The 11,448-nt window shown below is 36.5% G+C and overlaps 1 protein-coding gene across 1 annotated transcript; it reads right to left on the reverse strand.

Moving 5' to 3' along the window:
- Positions 1–4,739: 4,739 nt before the first annotated feature.
- LOC104070170 (leukotriene B4 receptor 1-like) lies at positions 4,740–5,750 on the reverse strand. The gene has a single exon (XM_009577321.1). It carries the CDS (start codon positions 5,748–5,750, stop codon positions 4,740–4,742), a length of 1,011 nt encoding a protein of 336 aa, XP_009575616.1.
- Positions 5,751–11,448: the final 5,698 nt, after the last annotated feature.

An 11,448-nucleotide genomic window follows, 5' to 3' on the forward strand; every position in this document is an offset into this window, starting at 1 on the left:
TACCAGTGGAGATCTAGCCGAGGAGTTTTCTAATAAAGAACTGTTTAGTGATTAACTGATCTGACAAGAAAGCATTTACAAAAACCTGAAACTGCCTTGCAACAGAACAGTTCTCACTTCCTTCTTTGTTCTCTCTGTATATTCAGCTTTCATAGCTGAACTTCTCAATTTCATTCTGAGGCCATATTTTTCTTAATAATCTTAACTGACTTATTTCTCACTTGCTTTTCCACTCCAATAAAATATAAATTTTTCCTTACTCCTTCCCTTTTCCCTATACATGCAGAAAAAGGAGTAATACAAGAGTTGTAGGATATAAAACTAGAGAAAAACTTCACCATTGTTAATATTTTCTAATTCTGCATCTTCTGAAATATTTATTATGGATCAGACTCTTGCTTGAATGTGAAAGAATTTGCATGCCTATGTAGTCTCCATGCCATCTGTTAGCTTCCAGGTTCTTTTACTCCTTTCACCCAAGTCCTGCATGCAAATCTTTCTTTTAATCCTGTTAATAGTAATCCTAAGAGTTCCATAACTGCAGTCTTAACTGTCTTTAAAATGTCTCTTAACTTTTGCTCTACTTCTTCCTAGACAATGTTCTGCTGATTTTGTTAAAGAAAAAAAAAAAAATTCTTTAGTATAATGCAGTTACACTAAAGAAAGTTATACTGTTTCTGCCTGCAAACAAGGACCTCTGTGATTTCCCTTGTGTTACTTCTTAAATTACAAGCTGCCTCTAAATATCCACAAAGCTCCACTGTTTTAATCCAGACCTCTGTAATAACTATTTTACCATGATGCTTACAGAAAACTTTTGATGTCAGCAGAACAACAAAAGGTGTAAGACTGATACTTTTTCTTTGTGTTCTTTTTTGTCCTTCTTGTATATTGGCTATCCATGAACTAAAAATACTTTAGGCTCTCCTTCAATCCTGTTAATACAGCATGAATCCACTTTATGCAGCAAGATCCTACTACAGGAAATGTGATAAATTTCTGATGTATACCCATGGAATGTTCACAGCAAGTTTCAGGCTGGGCAAGACTTTAATGTTAGAGATTCATGTTAGAAGATTATTAATTTTTACAAACATGAGAAATTAAAACCATCTGGTCACCTCCTAGTACTCAGTGTTCTAAGCAGTGTTGCATTGATTCCACATAATGTTCCCTGTACTTCAGTGTAATCTGAGGTGATTTGACTCAGGTGACTGAAGTGGCCCTCTCTTAGCTAAGCCTTCTTCCTTGCTGTGTCATGAGAAATAGCTGGACACTGAAACCACAGAGACAGACTTCATAAACAAGGACGGAAGAGTTAGGAAGTAAGAAAAATAAGAGGAACTCAAATGAGAAGAAATCTCATTTTTCTCGGAAAGGTCCAAGTGTCTCAAGAGTTACTAGTAAGACTGCTTTCACCTCCAAGTCACTGCTTTGAACTAGCTTGAACAATCAAGGAAAGTCTTTGCTTTCTATCAATCTTCCAATATAATCTACAAGATGGATATGTAATGTAGTCAACAAGAAGCATGAAGTATCACTATCGTAAGATGCAGCACTTTGGACCAAATCTATGCTAGGACTTAGGTTTGGCTGGGATTCAGTACTTTAGAGGACGAGAATAGCCACCGTTCCTTGGCTGAATGGGCCTACTGGAATCCCTGTAGTTTTGTGATAGAGCACATTAGTATAGATGAAATGGTAAATCTTGCTACGTCGATAGGCCTGATGTACACCTTTTAAAGGAAGAAGCAGTCAACCATGTCATCAGCTTATACTTCTACATTGACTCATATGGACTCAGTTACATCATGGCTGTGTTGCCAAAAATATTAAATTAGTGGGGTTTCTATCTGTGCATATTGACGTTTACAAGAATTAACTCTATTTCCTCTGTAGAAAAGTGAAATCAGTTAAGGTTGTTGTTTTAGCATCTTTTACCGCTCCTCAAACAGCCTTCAAAAGAAACATAGTTCTTAAAGATAACTGACTACTGGAGGCAGCCGTCCAAGGCCATTAATATGAACATAAGAGGACGATTCTAGCTCCTTGATGGACTGCATGTTTTACAAGTACATCAGTACTGCAATTGTAAGTAAAAAGTAGTGGAGAAAATGTGAGAACTGAATATTGAGGCAGAAAATTCATGCTATCTACTGTCAAAGCACAGAAATAGAATATAGCTAATGTGCTGCTTTTTGGTCTGTGGACCATAAGAAACATTCTCATTGTTCAGTTAAATTAGTTTAGGTCTCTATACTAAGTACTGTAATTTCAGTGGAAGAGCAGCACCTGGTAGTAAATGATTCTGAATCCTCAGAGTAACAGCTTTCAATTCAAAACTGCCTTAACTAATCACTTCATTATTCCCTAGAATGTATTTACCGATCTGTGAGTGTTACTAGTTCCCTTTTTAAGACTCCTGGATGCTGGGCAGGATGCAGCCTGAGCAGCAAAGTTCACTTGGTTCTGAGTGACAGGATAAAAATAAAAGAAAAAAGGTCTGATTCATTATTCCTTACCCATTGATTTAAACAAACAAACAAAAACCAAACACCACTGCAGTAGGCAGTATTGCACAGACTATATATCTGGCCACTGATCCCTTTATAGTCTGTCCTGGGTTAGGCTGGGCATAAAACACTTAATATGCAGTCAATGCTCCCAAAAGACTTGTTGAATAGCAAATGCCACAAAAAGACTGCTTCATTCATGAGATAGATGATACATACACAGAGGTGGTTAGGGATTTAACCCAATTCCTAATAAGAAGATGGATTATAGCTATAGGGCACAGATAAAAAGGAAAATTCTGGTCAGGTAGCTTGTACTGAAGTTTGTCTGGGTCTTTTCCCAACCTGTAAGTTGTGAAATGCTTGGCTCCTTGTGGCCGAGAACTCCAGTTCAGTTGCAGTGCTCATGTGCTTATTATCTCCTCATCTGTTCTGTGTTGTTGTTGAATAGTGAGTGACTCCTATCTCAAGAACATATTGGGAAATACAGCTTCACTTTTTGTATGCAATAGATAACTAAAGTTGCTGCTTTTATTGTGAGATAATGCCACATTGCTATATTGAATATACTAATAGCAATTAAAGAGCTATTAGTGGGGTGAAAAAAGTGATAGGTGGATGGGGTAAAGTCTAAGGGATTTCATCTGCTGCTTACTCTTTGCTGCAAACAAGGTCTTGCTAAAGTTTTATTTACTTTAATTTCAGTGAAGGAGTCCTATTGATGGAAAGCCCACTGTGGTGTGGACTCTTCTCCTATTGGGTAGAAAAAATGACTTTTTCATAACAAGCAGGAATAACAAATACATATGCAAAGTTTATAGAAATATTCTTCCATTAACAGGTAAGGATTTTACTTCCCTGTGTTTATTTCAGTTTATAAACTAAATTAATACAACTCAAATATCCTTGGTTGTTACATAATCAGATTTTGAAAATTAAGTTCTAGTTAGTATTGTAATTTCTTTGTAAAGAGGAGTAACATAGCTATTTACCAGCTGTCCATAACAATGTACAGGAAATTACAGTATGTTTCTTAGTAACCAGTAGTTATCTTGATCTTATTACAAATCATTGACTTAAAAATAAGCAAGGGTAAGCATAAAAAATGTTAGGCACAACTGAAATAAAAAAGCTTCAAAAGTAAACACTTGATGCCATGCAGTTTTTCCACAGTGAGTTTGCACACATTCACAAAACTACAATAAGGTCCTTGCAAGCACTAGATTTATTGCTTTCTTGTGGCAAAGTCCACTCTATTCTACAAGAGAAGAAAAAATAATGTTTTTATTTGCAGGGTGAAGTTCTTATGATATTAGACACTTGGTACTGCTACCATAATTTTCTTACATGTAAAAATAGTATCAAGGATCTCTTCTTCCCTCCTACCAGAGCCTGATCCAGTTCCTCCATAATTTAATAGACATCTTGGAATTTGAGGATACTCATAGTATGTATATTCAATATATCAATAGCTTAATTGCCACTGAAGTATGCAATGTATTTGACATCAAATATAGCATGAAGTCTGTAACTGTTTGCCATACAATACAGAATTCTTGTACCTTCTTTCTTCTGAAAAGGCATGTCACACTTCACATTTTACTTGTTAAAACCTACTAACACAAGATAATTCATAAATGAGCTTGACTGTGTAAACAACCTTTATTACTTTCAAACCTAAATAAAGCAATGAATAGAAATAGCTTTATATTTTCCATCTACCCAAAAGAATTTTATGTGTCGTTAATATACTTTAAAGCCATTCTTACCCATATCAAGAATTTAAATATGTTCTCTTAAAACTTTAGATTATATAAGGATTTTTGAGCATCTACAATTTTTTCTGAAGGAAAACTTAGTTTTAAACTTTCAAAGTTTCTGTTTTCCACATACAGTCCTTTTCTGTTTTCTGTACACAGACTTTCTAGGAATCACAAATAATTTTAATGGAAAGTAAAAATGCTGTATTCCTTACACTTTGAGCTTCTGGCCACCTTGCTGAGGTTCTCAGCACCAGTGAAATACTGCTAGTTTCATGACGTGGATACTAACTTAGGAACTGAACTAGGTCAATGCCAATTCTTTATAACACACAAAACTCTAATAACTTTTACCTGTCTCTAGTTTTACCTGGATTGCTTAGTAAACGAAACAGAGAGTATGAGGAGAAAGGACTACTAAAGAAATGACACAGAATCACATTATTCATCAAGCCTATGTTCCTTGTTAGAGATTTTCTGTGCTTAGTAAAGTATCTTCTTGTTTGGTTACAACCAAACCTTTTTTCTTGTCTTCCTCTGTTACAGTCTGACTCATCTGTTCAAACAGCTTTGATATCTTGGCAAATCTTAGGTGATTCTGAAATCTTCGTGCAGCAAAAGCATAAAGTAGAGGGTTAATACAGCTACTGATGAATACAAGTGCTCCAGAGATGTACACTCCCCTGTCTACAATTTCATCCAGTGCCAAAGACATTTCCTCATTAGAGAGTTCTATCTGAATTGAAATAATATCTAGGATGTTAAAGAGGTGATGAGGGAACCAGCATAGAATGAATGCCACCACAATGCTGGCAATGAGCCGTTCCGATCGCCGCTTAGATGGGTAAGTCATTCTGCTTATTCTTCTTGCAACACACATGTAACAAGTGCATATAATTAAAAAAGGGATCACAAAACCCGCAAGAGTCTCTAGCAAAAGGTATGAGACTTTCTGTCTATTAGAAGAGTAGTTGCGACATGTGCATAGTAGTCCACCGTTCATTTCTTCTGTTTCTTGAAATGGAATGACAGAAATGCCAAAAGTAATAGACAGGAACCAAATGAGGAACATGATTAAAGAAATCTTTTCTTTTGTTTTGTATCTTTGAATTGTGAAAGGGTAAAACACAGACATTAACCGCTCCAAGCTCAGTGCTGTAATTAGAAATATACTAGCATACATGCTGCAGTAAATAATGAAAACCAGTATTTTGCAGAAGATGACTCCAAAAACCCATGAGTCAGCAAAGGAGTAAATCCAAATTGGTAAAGTAATCAGCACAAGGACATCTGCAATGGCCAGGTTCAAAATCAGCAGAACTGAAGGAGATACTTGCTTCATTTTTCTACAAACAGTCCAGATGACGATGCAATTTCCAGGGGTCCCAATAATAAATGACAGGCTCAGTATTATGCAGACTACTGACCTCACAATATTCCATGTCGAGTGGATACTGTTTTCCTCAGCTTGACTCATTCTGGAAATTCTTCAGTTCTTCTCAGTTGCCAATATCCTCGTTGCTTTGCACTCTGCTTTTATTCTGAAGGTGTTCGTGAACTACTCGGAAGTTCTCTGATATTCTGTAGACTAATATGGCGTATGAGTTCACATCCTAATGCTCACTCTTACAAACATCTGACCACATATGGCAGTTCCTGTTGTTTAGGAAGACAGTGTGCATTTTTGCGTACAAAGCAAAAATAAAAATACAATGCAGCACCTGACTTTGCTTTTAGTTATACATCCATCATCCTTCAGCAGATTTTAAAGCATGTCAGTGGTCTTTCAAAAGTGTCCCTATTTAAAGAGGCTTGCTACTTTGTTAAAGTTACTGATCTAATCAACAGCTATGAGGAGAAAGAAACCCTCTTTATGCTATTCTACTCTTGTTTGTATGAATAACTCAACATTTTATTTTATAAAAGCCAAAAAAAGAGGCGTGGCAGATAAACCACAAATGTGCATTATATGTTTGACATGAAATTCCATTCCAAAGCATAAAAAGCTGTGCTTACTGCCTTCATGTCATCTTTTTTAATTCAGCAGAAAACAGTCAATCATGCTTTAGAAATACGCTGGCATAAAGGAAATCAACATTAGTCCTATAGTGAGACTGTACTGGTACAATAAAGTGGGTGGGAGTTGTATTTCTAATGCTCTGGGAAATTGCAGTTCTTTAGCCAAATAATAACCATCAGAATAGTCTGGATATAGGGTTATAGGAGGAAATGCTCTGTGTCAAAGAGAAAATTTATTATTACGTTGTCCTCGTGCTGTGCCAGCAATAGGCTGTGACTTTATCTCCTAGGAAACTTGGTAGTCAGTGCAGTATTCAAATCCTGTGTGAATCCTAAGTTCTTCAGTGTCTAGCCAAAGAATATGAAAATATTTTGTTATCCTGATGACAAAACATCATCTTTTGAAGTTCATTTCTAAAATGTTAAAGGAGGAACTAAAACAGCAGCACGAACAGAAATGTTCAAGAGTCACAGAAGTGAAACTGGAAGGGTGTTTTCCATAAAAAAGATGCACAGAAAAAAGGACTTACGCATAGCTCGCTCTCTTAAATTTAAGACTATGATACAGATTATTTCCCTAAGTGTTGAGGTAGAATTTTACAAACCTGGCAAATGTAGTGCATAATAAGTTGAAAAGTACCTTTCACCATGGAAAAAGGATTGCAACACCACCACCCCCAAATCAGCTTAGCTGTTTTTGATCTCATAAGAGTATAATGAGATCAAAAGCAAATCCAGAATAATTCCACTGAAATCAAGTATTATATCTTCAAAATACTATTTGTGTAATAAAGATTTTAATTTGGATTTAATATGATACATGATTCCAGTTCCTTTTATTTTTAACTACATTTAATACAGATTGGGTACGGGAAAAACCCAAACCAGTTGTTTGTACTCTAAAGGGAATTTCTGAAAACCACTTGTGAAAATCAACTAATGAAAGGAAGTGCTGGGCAATGTCTCTTCTTCTAATGAAATCACCTTTATATACATCATTATTTCTCCAGGAGTAACTTTGGAAGGGCTTTTTATTAATTTATTGCCAGTGGCATATCTAGATTGAACTAAGTTGCAAAAAAGGGGGGGGGGGGGGAACCCAAACAAAAAAAAACCCAAAAATTCAGGGAGAGATGCCCAGTACCTCTTGTCACCCGATGCTACAGGGTACAGGGACAGGCAGGTTCTTTTAGGTAAAGTCTGAATCTAGATTATGATTACTGTATCACATGCTGATTATTAAGAATTTGACCTGATCTGCAGAGGGCCCAGGTGACTAAAAGCCTAGGTAACTAAAGACTTTAGATAGTAAGAACGCTATACTGATTACTAGAAATTCTGTTTAACTGGAAGCTATGATAATTGCTAAAAATTCTGTGTAACAACAAGCTATCCTAACTGCTAGAAATTGTAGATAACAATAAGCTACACTGATAATTAATTTTTTAATGTAATAATAAAGTTCTAATGGTAACTACAACCCTGTGGCAGCCCTCATTCTACTAAGGATCCCTAAAAGAACCTGTATGTGCCTGTAGCATTGGGTGACACCTCTGTAAGATTTTCCTCTTTAAAACTTTACTTTTGATGGCAAGGAGCAGTTGTCTGTACAACTATTGGTATCAGCATTAGTATAGTTCTAAACCAGTGCTGTATGGATCTCGTTGAACTTCTGAAGCACCTGTCCTTACATTTTTCACAAACATGTTTCTCCACTTCAGTCGAAGTTTGCTTGCCAGATGGCCTCTGCCTCTGGCTGTATCTTTCATTTAAACAAGAAAACCAACGAATCTCAGAATTGCAGCAACAGCCTGGGATTTCTGTTTCAAAAAAGATCCCAGACAGGTGTTGAAATGCTACGAGTTCCTTGAGTAAGACTCTGAAGACAGGCTATTAGACTGAATATCACAGATATTAGAGTTAATAGCTAGCGAGCATGTTTCTGAAGAGCTCTGTGTGACTGTTGGATCACTATGAAAACTTCAGACTGTTTGTAAGCTGTCTTTAATATTCTCTAAAAGTATCTGTCAAATTTACACTAGTAGTACAGAAACTTTATGGGAAATTTAACAAATATTTCCATTAACAAGGGGAGCAGTGTAGTATGTTCAATAACATGCTAAACACAACAGTGGCTGAACAACTCAGTATCTTACTCATTTTAGTGACCAAATGTGGGTGGGGCTTTTAATGTACGAACACGCAGTTGGACTTCTGACCATGTAAGCTCTTGTCTAATTCTGTTAACAGCACTGAAATTAGGATGCATTTCTGTGTTTAAAAAAAAAAAAAGTCTAAATCTGTGAAGTTTTTTGTGTGCATGCATATTATATGTAGTGCAACAATTCAGTCATTAACACAGGAAACTTTCTGTTAAATCTGTTACCTTTAGATTGGCAAATAACTTCTGAAAACTTTCCAAGCTCAAGAAGTCTATGCTACTGCTAAGAAACATTTTGAATAGAATTTGCTTTGGCTTAAATATTAGGGGGGTGTTTCATTCATCCTTCAAATTATTTATTTTTCTTTGTATGCATGCATGAGCTTCCCTCTGGTGGATAGTCTGTAATTTACACTACCATTGAGCATTTTCAGACAGCTGTGTTTGGACCACTAAATGTAAATCATAATGGATATTTCCAGCTTTTGCATATTTATTCTGAGAATCAGAATTTCACTTCAAGATGCTGAGAGTCTTTGAGCTAACAGCCTCTGCTCAAAGTGCATCCACCCCTCCATGCAGTAAGAGCATGCCTGTAACAATTTACAGAGTAGCTGATGCATGGGAAATCTGTATTGCGTAACTTGTATGAATAGCTGTTACCAAGAAGACTTTTTAAAACCTCTCATAATTTTTGCCTTAAGAAGGATCCCCTGGATGTTTGTCTAGTAAGTGATTGTAGAATAATGATCACCAAGTATCATGTATCTGCTGGGACGCTGGAAACTGATGTTAGTAACTTTGCCTGCTAATGCCGAAGGGAGGAAGTTACTAGTCTAAACCTCGCAGTTCTTCATCCATTGAAACAAGGTAGTATTTGCAGGATTGGCATAGCTGCCTTACAACAAACTCAGTTCAATGGTTCCTATTAATGACAGTGTGAAAGCGGCACACTTTGCCTTGATCAGAGAATTATGGCTAGTTTATAGCTGATCTAAATGTTGCTTTCTTGATTACAGGAGGACTCTTATATAAATGGGATCTCATGGTGGTGCACAGCAGCTAATGTCTCTGCTCTGCAACTACTGCAAAGGAAAGTGCAGTGTAGGAAAAGACACGTGCCAGACATTTCTAAGCTCTTGCACACTGTTTGTGACAGCAGCCCATGAGGTAGCAAGTACAAATGAGAACACTCTCAGTGCTTCTTTATCACCAGAGAAAACAACTTAGTGAAGAGCTACCCCAGGATCAGTTCCAGAACGTAATAAAAGATGTGTGCTTTGCACTATAAATAGAAAGTTTGAAATATTCTGTGCCGTGTGCATTGTTGTTAATCAGTCTTCTAATAATATTACAAAATTATATCCCTTACCCAGCTCACTAGCCAATAATGATAGTTTTATACGACTGGGCAGAGAGAAGATTTCCTGTTTGTTACGTTCAGGGAAAACTGCTTTAGAACTTGTGATAGGAGGAGTGCTTACAAGGCACCTGTTGCATGTGCATCAATACATGCTTACATACTGGTACCTTTCTTACCACAGACAATCAGAAGACGTTTCCAGCAGTTGTGAAACTATTCAAATATATTGTGAAATATTTCCCTTGTACAGACATGCCAGGTGCATGAGAGTAGTGGTGTTAATTAAGGTAGTGGAGAACTATATTTATAATTGACTATAAGCCAGAATATGAATAACAATTATGCAGAGATTATGGAAAAACTTAAAAATATATTTTCTCAACATTATTATGAATGTATATAGTTTTAATTTCCTGTTATTCACAGTACAAGCTTTCAAACAGTAAATATACAGATTTGTTACAATTTAAGGTGAGACTTCGGCCTGTTCTAAATCCACTATCACTAAGTTGCTATTTGTATGTACACAGACTGTTGCTAGCCAAAATCCTTATCTACGCAAGCATATCTGGCACCACAATTGCTACTGGGTAAATCATACTCTTCCTTTTGAGTAATAAATTACTGATGACAAATACTGCTTGGATGATTTGCTGGCAAAAGTTACTTGATTTTTCTTTATTGTTTAGCTAAACCTACTGCCATTCCTACCTCGTTTGCTGGGATTGCGTGTAAATATTACATTATTATAGGATCAACGTCTCTTTTTGTTATTCAGCAGTGTAATGAAAGAAAGTCTTTAGCAGTGCATCTCTTAGTGAAGGACCTGTGATTAAAAAAAAACAAACCCATACTTTGCTGCACATGTGCTGCAGCAACGGATCGTTGCTGCTGTTTTGCACGTAAACCAGGCATACACTATTTCCTATAGCATACTCTTATGTAAAAGGTTCTGTCCATGTAGTTATATATTTCCAACACAGGGAGGCACTGGCGAACCATCTATAGGTTTTTTGGCTAAGACTGCAGGCCATGGAGGTGTAGCTTTTCTCTGCTCGTGGTGCACGGCGTTCAGGGCTGAGACCCATAGAGCTGATTCTTTTGCATAAGAAGGTTAGATGACTGTGACTTAAATTTCAATATTGTTTCTAACTTGTCGATAACTTTATAGATAAAAATCACAATGTCTTTTCTGTCTTGCAGATCGTGTTATTTTCTAAATACTTGTATTTCTACCGCTCTTAGTTGTGTTTTGATATATGTCCATTTCCAGTGTTACATTCTGCTGTAACTAATACAATAAAGGCAGTTCCCTCTGCAACAAAAATAACTTGGAATCTGATTTAATCTTCTATGCCTCTGAACTAACAAAGTTTGGAAAGTTTGGCAATGATACTAACAATTGTTCCTTCAGTGTAGTTTCCGTTGCTGTGTTCTTGTAGTCTCTTTGAAAAGCAGATCAAATTGCAATCTCTCATGTTGTGAAACAACCCTGCTCAGCAGATTTGAGCAGCTTCCAAGCCTTATTTAATTCATTTAATACACAAGCATTGAGCCACCCACTAGCTTGTGCCCTAGTGTGACATGAAGTTTTGGTTTTGTGGCCTTACATCAGGAGACTGGTTAACTGTG

Source organism: Fulmarus glacialis, unplaced genomic scaffold (genome assembly GCF_000690835.1).
Source record: "Fulmarus glacialis isolate BGI_N327 unplaced genomic scaffold, ASM69083v1 scaffold2945, whole genome shotgun sequence".
Classification (NCBI taxonomy): domain Eukaryota; kingdom Metazoa; phylum Chordata; class Aves; order Procellariiformes; family Procellariidae; genus Fulmarus; species Fulmarus glacialis.

Excerpts from the sequence above, each read along its gene's own strand:
- LOC104070170 (XM_009577321.1), bottom strand. The coding sequence starts at position 5,750 with ATGAGTCAAGCTGAGGAAAACAGTATCCACTCGACATGGAATATTGTG.